This window comes from Acomys russatus, chromosome 22 (assembly GCF_903995435.1).
Source record: "Acomys russatus chromosome 22, mAcoRus1.1, whole genome shotgun sequence".
Taxonomy (NCBI): Eukaryota; Metazoa; Chordata; class Mammalia; order Rodentia; family Muridae; genus Acomys; species Acomys russatus.
In genome coordinates, this window is record NC_067158.1 from 29861443 (window position 1) to 29881324 (window position 19882).

At 48.6% G+C, this 19882-nt stretch overlaps 1 protein-coding gene across 1 annotated transcript in view; it reads right to left on the reverse strand.

Moving 5' to 3' along the window:
• Positions 1 to 19882, reverse strand: part of Slc2a9 (solute carrier family 2 member 9) — a 117712-nt gene that overhangs the window by 23794 nt on the left and 74036 nt on the right. The window contains exons 8-9 of the mRNA XM_051164825.1: positions 15042 to 15229; positions 7128 to 7238 (exon numbers count right to left, since the gene is read on the reverse strand). Coding sequence (XP_051020782.1) covers positions 7128 to 7238; positions 15042 to 15229 — 299 coding nt within the window. The remainder of the gene's footprint in view (positions 1 to 7127; positions 7239 to 15041; positions 15230 to 19882) is intronic.

Here is a 19882-nt window from a genome sequence, read left to right on the forward strand (position 1 = left end):
AGAGAGAGAGAGAGACAGACAGAGAGAGACAGAGAGAGAGAGAGAGAGAGACAGAGAGAGAGAGAGAGAGAGAGAGAGAGAGAATTATTTTATTTATTTATTTTTTTTGGTTTTTTTTTTTATTAATTTATTCTTGTTTACATCTCAATGTTTATCCCATCCCTTGTATCCTCCCATTCCCTCCCTCCCCCCCCCCCCCATTTTCCCATTATTCCCCTCCCCTATGACTGTTCCTGAGGGTGGATTACCTCCCCCTGTATATCTCATAGGGTATCAAGTCTCTTCTTGGCTACCTGCTGTCCTTCCTCTGAGTGCCACCAGGTCTCCCCCTCCAGGGGACATGGTCAAATGTGAGGCACCAGAGTACGTGAGAAAGTCATATCACACTCTCCACTCAACTGTGGAGAATATTCTGACCATTGGCTAGATCTGGAAAGGGGTTAAAAGTTTACCTCCTGTATTGCAGAGAGAGTTATTTTACCTTGAGCACAATAACAAGAGACCATGGTCCTGGGAAGATGGTGGAAGGCTGAGGAAGGCCATGGAACATAGGGGGCTGGTTTTACATGAGGGTATGATCTAGAAGGAGCAACTTATGCAACCCCAGCAGCCCTGCCCACCAACCTAGCTCTCTGCAGCTGTGGCTTTTGGGATTGTTACTGGTCTCACTCCACTGGCTCTTTTATCTGCCACCAAGGTGGGTAGAAGCCAATGAGCCTAAAATACAATGATAACGGTGGCAGGCTTGGACTGATAGCCTGGCTCTGCCACTTTGCACCTGTCTTGACTTGAGCTTATGACTTCAGGTCCCAAAGTCTCTGTGGCAGGAACTGGAATGCATTCACCTCACTTCACCCCACCCCCAAGGCATCTAAGATGTTGAATGGGTTAAAATAAGGGACTGCCTGTTGTTTATATCAGATGCCTTTCCCTTCCCATCCCGACTGTTTTACAGGGAATGGACATCAAGGATCAGAGAGGTGAAGTAACCTAGAAAAGGTCACACAGCAGAAAACAAAGATGGCTAGGAATCCAAACCCAAGGTGTTGTCAAGACTCACAATTGATCTCAACTGAGGAATTAGGAAGGGCTGCCTGGAGGAGGTGGAAACAGGCAGAGCTTGTCAGGGAGAGGGTCAGCCTGAGCAAAGGCATGGAGGTGGGAAGACTCCTATTGAGAGTACCACCTTCTTTCCCCTCTCATGGTCTTCTTCCTAATGCTCCCCCCAACACACACAAACACACACGTACACAAACACACAAACACACACCATCTTCATGTGAGAAAAGCCTGCAGTGTTTTGTTTTCTGAATCATGCTTTTTTTCTTTAACATAAATGCATTTATCTTCAAATGTCATGATTTCAATATTCTTTATGGCTAAACAACATTCCATTGTGTGTATGCATCACATCTTCCTTATCCGTTCGCCTGCTGGAACTTCTACTTCCTGGCTACCATGAATAGAGCAGCAACAAACACGGATGAGCAGGTGTCTATGGCAGGCTGACTTAGAGTCCTTTGAGAGGAGTAGATTTTAAGTGGGAGGGAGAGAGAAAAGGGAATAACAGAGTTCCTATGACAAGAAAGAAAAGGGGGGCTGTCCTGAGAAGAAAGGGGGCCTTCTTTTTTTGTCTGGGTTCTAAGGAATGGTCCTCAGGCTTCCACAGCAAGCTCTTCACCAGGTGAGCTATTCCCTGGTGTTTCCTGTGCCCTATCATGGGCCATTTCCACGCCCCACCCCCGGGCCTATCACATTTCTACAGCCATCTGGAATGTACCTCCACTAAGATATAATGTGTGGGAGCCACTCCTGTGACTAACGATGAGAGACCCAAGGCTAGCAGAAGCTTAAGTGGAAAACTGCTCGGAGCTGGAGGATGATGGGGGCGTTTTGTCTCCTCAGTAGCTCAGAGGTGCTGAGCTGAGTATGGAGCTTGCCAGGGACAAGCTCAGGTACGGCCTAGGGGAGAGGGCACATTGAGATGAGTGGGTTACATTGCTTTAGTGATTCTGACCCATGTAACAGCTGCATTGAGGTTAGAGCTCAGTGTGCCTGTGTTAATAACAGGGAGTCTCTGTGGTGCACCTGCCTTGTGCTGTGAATCCAAGATTAAGATGTGTCATCCTCAGATGGGACAATATGTTACATGCTACACAGAGGTGGACCGACACTGTTGATTGCTATCCATGTTTTCAAACATTACACCAGGTCCTCCTAGTGTGGAGTACAGGGCCCTGGGCCAGAATGTGAAAGAAGCTTCTACAAATGAGCCAACCACTGGGTCAGCATTTGAAAGTGTGCCTGCAAATACGAGCTAGCTGAGAGCTAATATTTTACATCATGATATTGATATTCAGGGACTTTGTTGGGGGGGGCGGGGAGGCGTGGTCTCCGCTGTGTCACTGAGGAAGCGGGAAACCAAGCCAACCTGAAGCTGTCACATGCTCCTTACATGGGTAATGACAGAGCTCAAAAGTCCTAGTGCTGTGGGACTTGTGACCCCCCCCATGGGGATCACATATCAGATATTTACATTATGATCATAAAAAGTAGCAAGATTGCAGTTATGAAGCAGAAACAAAATAATTTGGCGGTCGAGGGTGTCCACAACATGAGCAACTGTGTGAGAGGGTCTCAGAAGGGTCTCAGAAAAGTGGGTCTAGGGAGCCCCTAAGGATACAGCTTTCGGAGAGAAGAGAGTGGTCCTGTTGGGTCAGGGCATCAGTGTGCTCCCTCCTTCAAGCCTTACTGAAGCCATAGCCTGTCCGAAGGGGCTTAGAGTGACTGGATATTCCTACTTGAACTAAAGCTGTCAGGAAGACACTAACTCAATATGAACAGCTGCTGTTGAAGGTTACTGATGCCAGTTAGGAACCAGCTGTTAGGCTTCGGGTGCTTTAAAGAAGAGCCCCTCTGGGGACTTGCCACTGTGAGGCTCCCCTCTGCACCCACTATCTCTCCCACACTGTTCTTGGGACCTTTGGGAAGATAGCAATGGCAACACATTTCTTGTTAGGATCTTAAAATTCAACTTTATTGAGTTACGATTTTGTTCCCTAGTATCATAACTACAACTGAGATGTAGAAAATGCCTGCCGCCACCAAAAGACTCCCTATGCCCCTTCCTTTAGGCCCAGGCAGCCCCTGATCCATTTTCTTGTACTGGGTTTAGAGTCAATGGCTTTAGAATTTCATACAGATCTTTGTAATGTTTTTGAGATCTATCTTGTTTGTAATTCACACGAATAGATCTTTTTCAAGACTGAGCAATATTCCACTGAGTGGATATACCACAACTGGCTTCTTGATACACCTGTTGATGGACACTGGGTTGCTTCCAGGTTTGGTCTCTTTTACACAAAGCTGATATGGACACCAGAATATGGATCTCTATGTTGACATGGGTTTTGTTTCTCTTGGGTAAATATTTGTAAGTAGAATAGTGAGTGAATGTTTAACTGTCAAAAAGGTTCTCCAAAGGGGTAATATGACTTTAAACTCCTACGGGCTCCAAACTCTCCTCTGCCTTTTGAGGGTCTGCCTCAGCCCCACCACTGCCTTCTGACGGTCTGCTCCAAACCTTCCTGGTAAATGACCAGCAACAGGGCCAGGAGACCACTGAGCCCAGATATACCCTAGTTGTGCCATGTCACCCTCAGCCTTACACTCTGCATACATTAGATCCAGTATTTCACACCATGCTTACAGAGAGTGCAGACTGTGACCTTGAAATCGCAAGAGTCCTGGGAAGTTTGGAAACCCTTAAAGACTTGTATTTAGTTCAACACAGCAGATCCCGAGCTGTACTGCCACAAACAAGACCACACTGCTGTGGATTCTGCCCTTGGCTTGTAAAAGCTGAGTCCGTGTGTCCTATCAGAGACAGAGCTGGCTTCCCACAGTCCCTGCCTGCACGACAGTGGATGCTCATCCTCATGGGTGAATGACACTCTGTGGAAGTTCATTCATCTGATGGTTGAAGGCCCCCAGCCCCCGCCAAAAAAATAAAAACCAGTCTGGAAAGCCGGCTGTTCTACAAGACAGCAATTATCTACAGCCAGCAAGCTGCTGAGTGATGGCCGCTTCCCAAATTAACTGCAGATCAAAAGAAGGAGAGCGTCTTCCCATCTTGGTTTTATTAGGCCTTAGAGCCATTTTAATAAACCGTCAAAAATCTCAGTAAAGACAGTGTAAAAAAAGAAAAGAAAAGAAAAAGAAAAAAACCAAAACCAGGCCATCCTTTTATTGATAGGCAATTACCCCGACGGGTTGGATCAAGTTGTCTGTGTAGCCCTGAAAAGCAGGTCACACAAACTTTCAAAAAAGCCAAGGACTTGCTGAATTTGGAGGAAGAGGAGGGGCTGTCATAGGCTTTGATTTTTGTTTCCATGACTACTCTTTCTTGAAGAGTTCAAGTATCTTGCTGTTACTTTAACAAGCAGCTTAAACCAACTCAAAGGTGGCAGTTTATAGTTCAGGCAGCCAGAGGTCTAAAACTGGTCTCAAAGAGAAAAACTCACAGTTTTGGGGGTGGAGACTCTGAGGAGGAAGATACTGGCTTGCCCGTTTCCCAGAGGTTCTAAGCCCCCACTCCTTCCTCATCTTCCTGGTCAGGCAGCAATGGTGCCCTCTTCTTCCTCACATCCTGACCTCACCTGCTACTCGCTGACCTTTTGTCCTATTCCTTTTGTCATTTCCAAGGCTCATTGCTTGCCCAGGTAAGCCCAGGTAACCTCCACATCTCAACCTCTTCATTCCCACCTGTGAAGTTCCCTCTGACGTAATCTCATGACCTGTGACGTCAGACCTAGGGATCTTTTGGACCCATTAAGTTTTGCCTGCCAGAGATGGCAACAGTGAAAAGCTAGTTTTATAAATCCATTCAGAGACATATGGTAATTTTCCTAAGCCCATCCCACTGGTAAGTGGATGTTGGGGATGGGATTGTAGAGGTGTCTAGTTCTTTTTCGTTGTTGTTGTAGTTTGTTTTTGTTGTTGTTGTAGTTTGTTTTTGTAGGGTTTTTTTAAATTTTTACATTTTAAAAATTAATTTATTCAGATTATATCTCAATTGTTATCCCATCACTTGTATCCTCCCATTCCTCCCTCCCTTCCGCTTTCACCCTGTTCCCCTCCCCTAGGTCTATGACCAAGGGGGACCTCCTCCCCCACTATATGGTCATAAGCTATCAAGTCTCATCTTGGTAGCCTGCTTATTCTTTCTCTGAGTGCCACTAGGGCCTCCCCACCAAAGGGCAGTGGTCAAATATGGGGCACCAGAGTTCATGTCAGAGTCAGTCTTTCTCTGTGTAGCCTTGGCTGTACCGGACTCCCTTTGTAGACCAGGCTGGCCTTGAACTCACAGTGATCTGCTGGCCTCTGCCTCCCGAGTGCTGGGATTAAAGGCATGTGCCACCATGCCTGGCTGAGGTGTCCAGTTCTGAAGCTCCTCCCCCTCTCTCTCTCCCTCTCTCTCTCCGTCTCTCTCTCTGTCTCTCTCTCTCTGTCTCTCTCTGTCTCTCTCTCTGTCTCTCTCTCTGTCTCTCTCTCTGTCTCTCTCTCTCTGTCTCTCTCTCTCTCTCTCTCTCTCTCTCTCACACACACACACACACACACACACACCAGTGTCCTTGTGAAGTTCTTCTCTGCAAGGACACAAGGACATGTACTGTAGCCTCACTTCAGGTGATAGGCTGTGACTTTCCTGCCAACATAGAACAGCAGGAACTTGCCGAGCAGGCACCATCCTCCAGCCCTGCTGATCACTGAGTTATCATTTGTTTACTCCCCAGTCCATGTCCATGAGGTGGGGACGTGTCCTTATATAAAAGGGGAAAGTGAAGCACAGAGACATTGAACAACCTGCTTAGAGTTGCCTGTCTCAGAAGGAGCAGGGCTGGGATGGGAGCTTAGTCCATCCATGTTCCAAGTAGAGAAGCCAGAAACTCCACCTGCTGGGTGGAGGCATGGGCTTTGGGGGGCTGAGACAGCCTTCATGAGAAACCCCATTAAAGCCCAAATGAGCACCCCATTAAAGCCACTGGATCAATGGTAGAAAGGAAATCATTCTGTACCCGCTGCTGTTACAAAGGTAGGAGCTGGGCTGAGATGTAGACAGGGCCACGGCCTCCCGGGCCCAGAGCAAAGCTGTACACAGAGTGGACATGAGTGGGTATTTCCCAGGCTGTCTCCACGCAGCTGGCTAGAAGGAACCTCTTTATTCTTTTAAGCTTTTATGGGTTTTTACAAATTTGCCATAATATGTTGGTATTGGTTTCTTATAAGAAGCCACAACCACCACCACAACAAAAACAAAAACAAAAACAAACAAACAAAAACAAAAAACCCACTCCAAACCCTCTTCGGCTTCCTCCACTGTTTCCACCCCAGGCTGACTGAGTTCTGTTAATCAAAGTTGTAATTAACAATGGGCTTGGTGCAGTCTACAGCTAGAGACAGGAAGTTGGTGACACCTGCGGACAGCAAAGCATTGAAATATTTCCCCTCTAACAAAAGGCAGGTCAGGAAAGAACCCGAACATCACTTGTCTGCTTCTTTAATGGCATCCATTTTAAAGAAGTAGCTTGTTAGAAGTGATGTGGGGAGACAAGGAGAAAAATTGAATCTCCTGAACAATCAGCAGTAGGAGGGGAATCTGTCTGTTTGCGCTGACATCATTCTTGTCAGTGGAGATGCACGAGGGAGACTGAACACCCGAGCATCTCTTTCGAGGTTAGAACCCATACTCTGCCATGTCAGAGACATCAGCTCAGCCCTCATTCATTTCTGGAAAACCTCAGGGGTACTGTGTGTCTACAGAAGCCGAGACCGTACTCACACAAGAAGATGGATGTGAAATTCACCAGGAGAGAGGCTAAGGCTCAGAGAGGTTGAACACAGTGTCCAGCATCATACAGCTAGAGGTCAGCTTGTTTTGACTGGAGACACGAGGAATTGAGATAGAGAGCAAGAGCCTACGTGGACTAAGGGTTTATGGAGCATAAGCCTCTCCTGACAAGTCCTCTGTCAAGGCCCGCCCTCATCAAGCAAACCCTGTTAGTTCCCCCGGATGCCTGAGTGCTGGTCAGCCCCCATGGCAATCTCAGGAGCTCTTGGTGACTTACAGAGAAGATCGCAGCTAACGTCTCGATTCCACCTGTGCTCAGGGTGATGTACGGGATCTTGTCCTGAGGGATTCCAGCTCTGCCAAAGATGCTGTTGGTATAGAACCAGATCTGCAATGCAGAAAAAACAAAAACAAAAAACAAACAAACAAACAAATAACAAAAAAAAAAAAAAACCCCAAGGAAGGTTAGCAAGAGACCGCCAGCCTCCTCCCTAAGTTAGACTAAGGTGTGAGGCTCTCTCCACACCTTGCCACTGAATGCGACTCACACATGAGCTGCGTCATGTGGGCACATGGTTCTTTTCCTTCTTCACATGCAGACTTCCGCATTACTGGGATTGACATCTGCCCACCCAAGACGCTGTTCCCTAGACTGCCTTGCAATTAGGAACGGGTAGCAACAAAACATTGGTGGATGGGCAGGACGCTTCTTATTTTACTTTAGTCTTACATTTATTTATTTACTCATTTATTTATTGTGGGGGTCTGTGGCGTGCACATGTGCCGGTGTGTGTGTGTGTGTATGTGTGTGCATGTGTGCGTGTGTGTGTGTGTGTGTGTATGTGTGTGTGTGCATGTGTGTGTGCATGTGTGTGTGTGCGTGTGTGTGTGTGTGTGTGTGTGTGTGTGTGTTGGGGGAGTGGAGGTCAGAAAAGAAGTCGTAGGAGTCAGTTCTCTCTTTCCATCATGTCGGACTCAGGGAGTTGGTAGAAGAACCTTTACTGGTCACCCTCTCTCCCTCCGGCCCCTGCTTCTCCCTCCTCTTCTTTTAAAGAGACCCTATCAAAGAGGTATGCTCTCGTGTTTATTTTATTTTTGTCCACTTCCCCTTCTGTAGCCAGGATGATGAGTGCCATGGTTGGAGCCTCAGTAGCCCTCTTGGGTCATTAACTAACCTTGGTTAAGTATGCTTTGTAAGAATCAGAAATGGTTTCTGCTCCACATAACAATTTACTATCACCCAGCAGAAGCAGCCATGATAAATCTACAAATGTACAAATGATGCTCCTGGTGTCTGTGTAACTGGACATATACAGTCAGGTCTGAAGCAAAGCTCCAATTCCCCAGACCCCCAAAGACAGTCTGAATATCCCGAAATGAGCTCAACCTGGATTACAGGAGGATTTCCGGCAGTTAGATACAAGGCAGAATTCCTTATGAGGAGCTTGTGAATCTGGTTCGCTTCTATCCAAAGGAGTCACTTCCATTACAGCTGGCAGAAGGGACAAATGGCTACCTGTGGTGCCTGTCAGCTTATCAGAGCCCAGGCTGACCCCCAGGCTCTTTCAGTGTCACAAGTACCTGCTACACATTTAAAAGTCCATGCAAGCATCCTGCCCTTCTCATCTCCTCCCCTCCCCTCCACTCCCTCCCTCCAACAGCATTCCCTCCACCAAATACTCTCCTTACAACCCTGCTATTCTGCTATTTGCCCTCTTACTCCCCCCGCTTCTTGCTACCCACTTATCCTTTTATTCTCACTTACTGCCTCTTATTCTCTTACTCTCCCACACTGTGCTCTATTCTCTCTCTTGCTATCCTACTGTCTCCAATATTCCTCCCGTTTTCCCACTTCCCTAGTCCCGGCCATGGCCAGTCTGCTGATCATGTATTCTGAACTCTTCCAGAAGCCTCTGGCTCTTCTCTCTCTCTCTCTCTCTCTCTCTCTCTCTCTCTCTCTCTCTCTCTCTCTCACATCTACACAACAAAAACCTTAACCATATTGTGGAGCAGTCATGATGACAATTTCTTTGCTGCACCCACCTACACACACACACACACACACACACACACACACACACACACTGAGACTGTGCAGCACTTGGCAGATCCACTCATGTCCACAGCTCTGATGTCATGCAAAACACTGGCTACACTGCTCTCATGCTTGTGTAAAGAAGCCCTTGTTTCTAACCCTTGTTTGAGGCGCTGTTCATGCATCTCCAGGCAGGGAGAGTCAGGACTAACTTGTATCCAACAGGTGGTTAGGCTTGCAGTGACATGTTATTCTTCATAGGGTTTCCCAAACATCCAGAGACACAATGCAAACAAGTCACTGTCCTCATCCTTGGCATCAGTTGGCATAAATGGGATTTAATGAAGTAAAGTGCTTCCCCCCTGAGGGGGAGGTAGGACTTTAGGCTGTCAGAATTAATGTTGGCTATCACATTTGCAGGGCACAGAAGCCTTTCCTAGCCTACCAGTTCCTGTAGCTCTGAGGTTCTCTATAATTCCAAATCCTCAGTGTGCCTGGATTTGTCACATAAGCTCCTTCCCTTTTGGGTAGCCATTGTCTCCCAGACCCAGACACAGTTGGATTGCAGACTCTGATAAGAAGTGTTCTTTATTGTCACCCTGGATTTCAGTGCCACAGTGCTCTGTGCCTTCCACTAACAGAGGGGCAGAGCTTCCGGCGCCCACCCACACTTGGTGCATATTTTCCTGTGGAAGCTATTCTCCAGCCCCACACCATCTCAAGTCCTCTGGCATCCATGACCCCTTTCTCATCTAGTCTCCATTCTCCCTGAGGTGGCACAGCTGTGGACATCCTCAGAAGGTTGAAAGTCCATGGCGCGAGTCGCTGTGCGTGACATTCTGCATTCATTATAATGTAGCTATGAAGAGGGCTGAGCTATCTTGCTAAATGCATCTAGACATCAGTAGGCAGGAGCTGCCCCTCACGCCACACACACCCCACCCCCAGCCTGGAGCTTGTGAGTTCTGCATGACTGTCCTGCCCCCTTCTGCCCTATCCCATAGCACCCTGCCCCCACTCCCATTTCAAGGACAGGGAGGTGACTGCCTTCACTTTGACCTCTGTGTGAACTGAAGGTGATACGATCGGACAGTTCCAGGCCCTTGTGAGATGAAGAAGGAAGAGCCTGGAACACTCAGAGTCCCGGAACCACAGAGCCAGGGCTGCCCCTACCTCACCAAGTCAGCGTGAGCAATTCCCTCCACCCACCTTCCCTTTTGCAGGTCACCCCAGGTCCCCTACTCCAGTGGTTCTAACATGCTGAAGCATCCAGGAAAAAGCCTTTAATATAGCAAACAATAGGCATCTTTCTAGATGGTTCCATCTCTCCGTGGAGATATACGGACTCTTCAGGAAAAAGAGACTCTGTCGCCAGTCTGTGTGGGAGGCATCCGTGATGGCCTCTTCCCTGGAGGTCTGTCCTTGAGGAGTCCCAAGAGGGCAGGGCCAGCATCTTTCTGAGTCTCCTAGTGCCCCACTCTTAGCTCCTGACACAGTGTTTTGATGGGGCAGTACCCCATGCCATCACTCTAGCATTTCACAGCTGTGAGAAGACCAAGGCGAAAGCAGGGGCCACTCCCCACATGATGACACTAGAGTGGAGAGGTGCCTCCTGGGAACCCACTCTCTTTGCAGTACATGCCATGGTACAGATACTTCTACTGTCAGCTGTGGCTCCTTTATCTGCTCTTGGCTGTAAATACAGTGGCCATGGGCTACGAGATGCCATCTGACTTTTGCCAACAAATCCCAATGCCTGCTTCATCTTTGTCCAGCATATCAGTGACTGTTCTGGTGGTGACCAAACAGCCGTCAAGAAAGTAACTTAAGTGGATGGTTTGGGTTGTTTTGTTTTGGCTTGTGGTCTGAGAGGCTACAGTCTGTCATGGCGGGATTCATGGGGGTGGGAATCCTCACAATCTCACAGACCAAGAAGTAGAAGGCAAATGGGAACCTGTGATCCCTAAGACCTACCTGTCCCCCAGGGACACACTTCCTCCATCTCATCTCCATCTTCTGAGCTGTCCACAGTCTCCCCACACAGCAGCACCACCTGGGGACCATGTGCCCTAACACATAGGGACAGTCTAGATTCAAACTCTGACACCCAGAGCAACATAATGCTGACCTGGACATGCACGCTGGACGTGGTGAGCAGAATCGTGGTCCCTTCAAAACATCCCCGTGTTAATCCCAGAGTCTGGGAATCTTAGTCTACATGGTAAATCTGACTGTAAACATGGTCAGGCCGTTGAGGCAGCAGTTTTTCCTGGATTGCTTGAGTGAGCTGTCGATACCATCACTCTTTATAACAGGGAAATGGGGAGGCAGGGACGGAGAGAGAAGATGTAGGGGTTGGAAGAGGAGGGGAGGGGAGAAAACTGTATTGCTGCTGACTGTGAAGATGAGGAAGGAGGCCACAAGACAAGGGAAGGAGGCTGGGAAAACAGAGGAATGCGTTTTCTCCTGGTGTGTCCAGGAGGAGTATGGCCTGATTTGATTCGAGGACCTCTGACCTCCTAAGCTGTATGTTGACAAGTGGTTTGAGACCTCTGGGTACCAGTACTGTGACTTTTTATGTCCCGTGGTGACAAGAAATGCATGCTGGAGAAATGTAATTTGTTTATATTGTGCTATGTCCGGAGTGGGTACTTTCCACATACAGTGATCTATGGCTCTATTTTGAGATCTAGAACGAAAAGGCCTGCTCACTTCTTGTTAAACAGTTTTTGGTCACTCTCTTAGGCTTTGCCCCTGCTGGGCAGAATCTACTTGCATTTTCTGCGTGTCCTGCTCAGGGCCTTACCCAGTTAAAAGCGTGAGTGTTTTTCCCCTGCCCATTCTTGTTCTATCAACAGCTTTGCCATGAAACACCAGGTTTGGCTGCAGGGCAGCCAGGTGCACAGACTAAGGATCTCTTGGGACTAAACCAGCTAAAATAGGCAGGGTTTAAAAATGGCCACACACGAGATAAACACAATGTGGGAACTGTTACCAAGTTGAAGCTCTGACTCGTAAAATGCCGTTGGTGAGATTCCCCAAATCAACTCAGATATTAGATAATCTGTCACTGGTGTGTGTGTGTGTGTGTGTGTGTGTGTGTGTGTGTGTGTGTGTGTGTGTGTGTGAGAGAGAGGGGGGGGAGAGAATGTGTATGTGTGTGTGTGTGTGTGTGTGAGAGAGAGAGAGAGAGAGAGAGAGAGTGTGTGTGTGTGTGCGCGTGCATGCGTGCGCACATGCATGCACGTGCATGTATGTCTAGGTCAGAGGTCAACCTCGGGTGTCATTCCAGGTGCATGCACCTTGCTCTTCGAAGCAGGATCTCTCTTTCTCACCAGGTTGGGCTTACTGATTTATGTAGGGCGGGTGACTGGCTAGCGAGCTCCAGGAGACACTTGTCTGTCTCCTGGTACTGGCATTACAGGCATGTGCCACCATACTGGTTTTTTATGTAGGTTGTGGAGATGGAACCAAGCCATCATGCTTGCACACAGTAAGCACTTTACTGGCTGGGCCATGTCCACATCTCACAGTTCCTTCTCACAGTTCCTTCTTAATGGGTCTAACAAACATCTTAAAGGCCCTTTAGCGTCATTTGATCTTAATTTTAAAATTGCTGATCTTGGAGGCCACATGGCTGGGCAGTGTGCTGCTCATCTCCTGCTGGCTTGGCTATAGATAACATTGCTGACATCTAAGTTCTGATGAGAATGCCTGCTCAGGATCCTCTGCACCAACGCTCCAAGCCCTCCGCTTCAGTCTCCAGAGTGTCCTGATCTGTGTGCCTCACCAAGCCAGGTCTCCTTTGCAGGAGCTTGAAGTGACTATCACCAAAAGCCCCGACTCTTGACTCGAGCCTGTCTGATAGGTGACTGAAAGGAGAGAAACTGCCCAACATGAAAAAGGAATTCAGAGGTAACTAAAGGCTGTTAGCTCAGTGTTGGCACACTCTAGAGAACGTGTAAGCCAACAGGGATGCTGGCATTGGTGGCCTGAGCAATACAGAAGGTCTATTTAATAGTATGTTCTTAGTCAAGGTAACTTGACCCTGCCTCATGGCTGCAGCTGGGCAGGGAACAAGGATGACACTAAAAGTCCTGTGGCATTGAGACTGGTTTCCAGCCTAAGATATGAACAGTTTGGAATTGAGAAAGGCTGGTGCTGGGGGGCACTTAGAGAGGGAACCAGCTGTAACTTGACAGGGCAAGCTCCACACTCCCTGGACCGTGAGCCATCTGTAACCTACAGTGTCTTTCTTGTCTAAGAAGTACTAGGACTCCTTGGGAACAGAGCAAAGTAACCAATGGGAAGGCGCCTGGAAGTATTGACTAGTGTCCCCCAAGGGATCATTGTCACCTAAATGAAGGGATAAAGCGTGTTTTAAAGCCACCTCCTGGTTTTATCTGGGTTAGTTCTTGGCTACGGTCTCTGGGGTATAGAGGAGAAGGCTGCAGCACAGGAGAGGGCCTGGACCCAAGCCAGCACATCAAGCTTGTGGCTGGCGTTTACCACTGACCAGTGTGTGTCTCTTTGTCTGTTACATGGGAGAAGTAAGATGTCTTCTGTGACTGTCTAGGGATGAGGTGAGGACAGCCTGAGAAACACAGATGGAATAATCTGAGGGGGCATTGAGGACCCTCCCTGTTCGGGGCTTAAGTACGTAGAACTTGGAGTTTGGACAATTGGTGTTCAAATCTCCTTTATTCAGCATCTAGCATTGAACCTTTGGGAAAATGTCTGTGTCTCTACCCTTAACAACGGGGCCTGAAGGACAGCTCCACCTGATCAGGACCACAGGGGAATGCATAGTCGGGCTGTGAGGGAGCAGATGGCTCAGGTTTCTGGCTAGAGGTTGATGGTGACAGCGAGGTGGGAAGCCAGGTCTCTGAGTTAGTCTGGAGCTCTTTGTCCTGTGTCAGGGCAAGCAAGTGAGCTGGGAAGGTGGAAACAGTCACCATCCCACAGCTCAGCAGATTAAAAAAAAAAAATTTGGCTCAGCTCTGGGCAGTGAGGCTTGAAGACACACTGGCACAGTTCGTCCATTGCAGAATATATAGATGGGAAATTGGGTCCTGGTGGAAGAGACGGTCTGCCCAGCAATGCCATGGCTCTCCATCTAACTGCCTCACTAAGTGTGAATTCCATGTGCCCTTAGAAAGCAGAGTGCATCCTTGGGAGTCTGACACAGCTGACCTTGAACTCGTCTAAAGGAGGAGCCTCTGGGTGGGCCTAGGCTGAGCTCTTAACACCACCACTCCATTTGTTCTTCTCATGTAACCAGACCAAGGCAAAAAGGCAGAAATGACTAAGGAACAAAGTGATCTCATTTTATACCAGTGTTCCCGAAAACGGAATGTGGAGTTGTTGAAATTAGACAGAATGCATGGCTGCTGTCTTCCTGGGTGGCCATTGACCCCCACCCCCTTCTGGACAGGAGCCTTGCTATCACTCCTTCTCCCACCTGCGCACCAACAGAATGATGGTTGGGGGTGGCGGGCTTTTGTCCAGCAGGTGTAAATGTTGATCTCCATCATCTGGGCTCTCTGAAGGTCCTCCCTAACAGCCACCCTTCCCTCTCTCTGTTAGATGCTCTCAGTGCTGTGTGCCTCGAAGCCTGTCTGCATCCCTTCATGGGTGGAGAACTGACACATCCCAAAGTGTGGCATACCATTTGGTTTCCCAGAAGCCACCACACCCAGCTTCCTCACTTCTCAGATTTGGGGATTTTATCTACTAGGACATTGGAGAGAGCTGGAGGCGCCAAGACAACTGCTTCTACTTAAATCATATTGGTCCTCTGCCCCTTTGACTTCCTGTATCTGTTTATTGCACTCCATGACTCTTAAGAGACACACAGTAGGACAACTGGTGACAATGCAAGGGATAACCTTACTAGCTCCCGAATGGGACGGTGTATAGATACACTTGTTCCATATCCCTCTAGCACATCCTGCAAGGTGGGAACTGAGGACCAGCCAAGTTCCATGGATGCTCAAAGGCACAGCCTCTGTGGAGGCTTACAGAGCCAGGGTTTGAAGCCAGACATCCAAGGCTCATACCCTGAGCCACCCACATTCTGGCCTCCCTTAGTTTCTCTGTTGGTGCCGATACTGGTGTGTGTGTGTGCGTGCGTGTGTGTGTCTGGGGTCCACTCACCGCATTGAGTCCACACAGCTGGTAGCTGGCCATGGTGATGATGACAGTGATGACCTGCCAGCGGACAAATGGCGCTCTCAGAAGCTCTAACACGGACACCATACGAAGGTTCCTTTGCACACGGCTCTCGGCCAGGGCCTCCTCCAGCTCTCGGGAGACATCTGCTTTGCCCAGAAATGTTTGGAAGGCTGTGGAGAAGGACCAACAGCGATTGAGATGCTGGCCATCTAGGATGCTGATCCTGAACCGATGGGTCCCACCACCTGGACATAGACTTGTCACAGGCCTTTGATCTCATGGAGTCTATACAAAAACTATGTTTTAAATGGGAAGACAGGGGCTCAGACACACACACTAAACTTTCCTGAGGTTACCAAGTGGCTTGAGTGAGAAACTGGATCTTTCGATGGCCCCATCCCCCAGAAAAGCAGAATGTTCCCAGCATTCAAATCCATTTCCCAGAGCATCAAGCATGTCAAACCTTGCTTAGAGGTTGCCCACCAGGACTGCTATTCCAGTGAGCATTCATTGAGTTCCTCCCATTTGCATGGCCAGTTCTCACTGGGAGGCATCTGAAGGGAAGTCAATGGCCACCTGGCCACAAGTTTGCCCATCCCAAAGTTGCTTCTATGGGTAGAAAGAGGATTGACTCTAATGATCCTCATTATGGCCCATTCCATGTGGCCCTCTGGAAAGTGGATGCCCTGAGTGAAATAAGCCTCAAACAGGACCCACCTCAAGCAAAGACCTACAGACTCTCTTGATGGATGTATTTTCAAGTCAAGCACTGAAAATGTCCAGCCACCAAGGAAGCACATTTCAAGTCTTACAGTCAGATCCTTACAACTTTCCCCACGCTTTCAGAGTAGCCGTTTGTGTAGTCATTGCTCTCCATCGTCCCCCTGCAGGGAAAGGTGGCCATGGTGATGGCTCCTGTGGACAGTCCATTCCACACGCAGCAGGCAGTGTCCTTAATGACATAGCTCCTGCACCGCGGGTATGTGAAATTGGTCTTTTTAAGCCGAAAAGTAAAGTGGCTAAGCCTACTCCAGATTTTCAAGGCAGCAAGCTCAGGAGGGCTTCAGCGGTACTGCAAGCGGCTTTCAACATCTCGTTGGAAGCTGTGATTTAATTTTTTCCCAGCACTGATTAAGGGCACAGGAAAGAAGTAGCTGGGTTTGCGCTGCACACTAAACCACTGTGTTTTGAATTCTTCTTCCAAGTTTAAATTGCACCATCCATGTCAGAAAACAGGTCTAGGGTTTGCAAGCAGGAAAACATTTCTCTCACCTCCTTGGTATGCATATTTCCATTACAAAACATGGACAACTTTATCCCCTATCCCTTTCACCTTGAAGCTCTCAGGTAAGTTCAATGCACAGAGCTGATCAGAATTTCCCTGCACAGCCATGTTCTTGCTGACAGCTCCAGGGTGGGCCTTTCTCTACCTGCACTTTCTCTTCCCAGCATCCTCTCCTGCACTGTTATTGGATCTCTAAGCCCCTCACCTCCACCCCCTCTCCTTTTGTCAGCACCAGAGTACAGGTACCAGGGTGATGTTTGTTAGCCTGGCTCAGATGGTAAATCTAGAACCTTCCCCTACAGCAGGGCTCTCCACTTTGGTACCAAGGACTTCTTGGGATGAGTAGCTGCAAAGGGGACATTGGTGCATGGTAGGATGTTTGACACCATCCCTAGATTCTATTGCCCTCCACCCTTATGACAATCTAAAAGGCCTCTGGATACTGACAAGTACCTCCTGGGGTGAGGCAAAGAACAGGAGGATCCTGGATCCTCCCAAAGGGACACACACACACACACACACACACACACCTGCCACACCCTCCAGCATGCACCTCCCTCCCTCCCAGTACAGGACAGTCCTCAGGACCTTGACCACTGGACATCTCTTTTACCAATTTGCAGCTAAGTGTGAGGGGTGCGTGGTTCCTGCTTTCTATGGCTTCTCTGAATGATGACATTGTTGTTGGGGTTTTGGCTTATTTGGTTTGGGGCTCTTGTATGGCATGAGACCCTCTCCAACCAGAGATGTTCCTCTGTGAATGACAATCTAGAGCTAAGCTGGAAGGGGTAGGTAGTGAAGGATATCCCAGGCTGCCATGGGGGGGGGACAATCCTGGAATTTGAGCAATGCCAACACCCTTGGGCACATGCGGCTTATTTCTCTGTTCTCTGGCATTTTTGTGCCTGTCAACCTTCTTGTTAATTGAGATTCAGCTCAGTCATCTCCTCCAAAGAACAGCAAGCAGAAGAGTGCAGGCATGGCTCTGGGGTGTAGGTGAGGCTCCAAGCACATCCTGTGCTATGCCGGGGTCGGGGTGTAATGGTTAGGCTTCACTGACCATTTGGCTGGGTTTAGAACCATTTAGGAGACAGACTTGTGAGCATGCCTGTTGGGTGGGTGAGGGCGGGGGGAGGGAAGTTTGTAGGTTGACTTCACTTAAACAAGAAGAGTCACTTAGCTGTGGGTGGCACATCCATGGGCTGGAGTCCTGTACTAAGGTAAAAAGGGGGAGCAGCTGAACTCCAAACCTCGGCTCTGCTTCCTGACTGGTGGTGATATGACAGCTGCTGCCTCATGCTCCTGCCACCAAGGCTAGTGCAGCTCCTGTTGTCCTGCCTCTCCCATCAGCATGGACTGTGTTAGGATACTGCCCCCGCCCCAGTCTGCCTAGCAACCTGTATAATGATTAACTAATTAGATGATATGGAGAAATTTATTGTATGAGCATGAGGGAAGGAGGAAAGGAGGGAGCACCCCAGAGACAGAGGAAGAGAGAAACAAGAGAGAGAAGGAAAGACAAGGTGGGTTTGTCCTTGTGTATACTCCTGAGCAGGGGCATGCTTAGTGGCAGGTAAGTAATGACATCATAGGTTGCTAGGCAGACTGGGGCAATATGCCAAGACTGTGCCCTCAAACTGTGAACCCAAAATAAGTCTTTCTTTCATCAAGTTGCTTTCCCATCAGGGATTTTGTCACTAACTAATTCAGAGGAAGAGGCTGACATTTCTGAGAGCCCAGAAGGGGCCTGTCCTTGGAGCTGAGTTCACAGCAACCAAACCCAGCTCTCCAGTCCCATGATGCTGTGTGGCTTTCCCTGAGGAGACCTAAAGAAACATCTCATCCAGCTGGAAGGATATCGGCAGACCAAAGAAAGGACTTTGTTCAAGTCGACTGTCTGATGTATTTTGGTGCTAACTAATAAAAAGCCATCCCACCTGAGAAGGACAGATGAGTAAGGTGGGGCTTAGAGTGGGGGAGAGAGGAATTCTGGGAAGAAGAAAAAAGACCTCCACTAGGAGGAAGGAGAAGAGAGACCCGGAAGGTCCCAAGAAGGGAAGATAAGAAGGTCGCCATGGGTTAGACAGAGGAGAAGCACATGGCCGGTGTGGATGGAGAATATGGCCCAGATAAAAACCATGAACAAGTATTTGAGATTATGATAGAAGTTATTAGAAGCAGATGGCATGGGATTGAGGTAGGTATCACATACCTGCCCCACTATGGGAGTAGTTAGAGGATTAATATCTGCCCTGCCCCAGGTCAACTAAGGCTATTTTAAAACATAACAAGTGTCAGTGTTTTAATTGATCACTAGCCAGGTCTACTGATAATACAGATAATTTAAAAACAATAGACTTTCGTGGACCCATGAGCTTACCGAGGCTATTTACAGGAACATGGGGCACTCAAAGACAGCTACACCATTGAGACATTGTCCCACCTCAGTGACTGTTTAACACTTATACAGTGAGACTGGCATCTCAGGGAGAGATGAGCCTCTCTCCTCCATCCACAAAAGGGTGGTAATAGATCTGAGCTCTCATGAAGGTTGCTATGGATGCTTTGCTCCAAGACTGTGACATCATTCTGTTCAACTTGGGGAAACAGTATGTGATATGCCTCATTCATTCACACGACTGAGACTGACAGAGCCTGTGCCTTCTCCTTGCCATGTCTGTCCCCTGTGTCTCTGTGGCAAGCACTAGACACGTAAGGGACATAAGGCAATGTGTGGTCCCCAGCAGTGGGCACCCATGGGATTCCCTTGGCTAGTGATGGAAGAAAAGAAATCAGGACACCCAGATTCCTGGTGCCACACTGTCCCCCAAAGTTGATGGGTTGTCAGGTGAGAATGCTGTGTGGGTAAGGGTGGAGCCCTTGGCCACCACAGCTGAGCCTGCCTCTTGATGTGCCTCAGTTACCAGCTCCCCTTCTATCTGTTTTCCAGATTTACTTTCTTGTCCCATTTCCTGGCCGGCACCCCTAGGATGTCCTCAAAATCTGGGCCTGGAGCCAGAGTCACTTGCTCTAAATGCCTTGTGGCCACCTAGACACCACATCTCTGAGCCCTGCTGATTCCAACTTTTATTTTAAGTATTATAGTTTGTATTTAATCCTACTGCAGGATCTTGCTATACAACCTAGGCTGGCCTCAAACCCAAGAGTCTACTGCTTCAGTCTCCTAAATGCTGGGATTTGGGCATGCAACTCTGTGCTGGGCTTGGATGCCTTTCACCTCTAGCACCCAGGAGCTCCTCCCTGCTCAAAGCTTAGGGCCTCAGCATCTCCAGAGGGACCACTCATCCCCGGGGTCTTGTCTCCAAGGTGACTGGACTAACAGCCTATTTATGATCTCTTTCTCACAGGATCCTGCTAAAGTTCTCATCTGAGGCACAGAGCGCTCCTTCCTCCTTGCTGCTCAGGATACTACACTGGAGAAGGCATTACCGTGCCCCCCCACACACATACTCTACAGACTTTCCTCTGTGCCTGGACCATGGTGTCCCTCTCCCTGGGACACCCACCATTTTGCCTG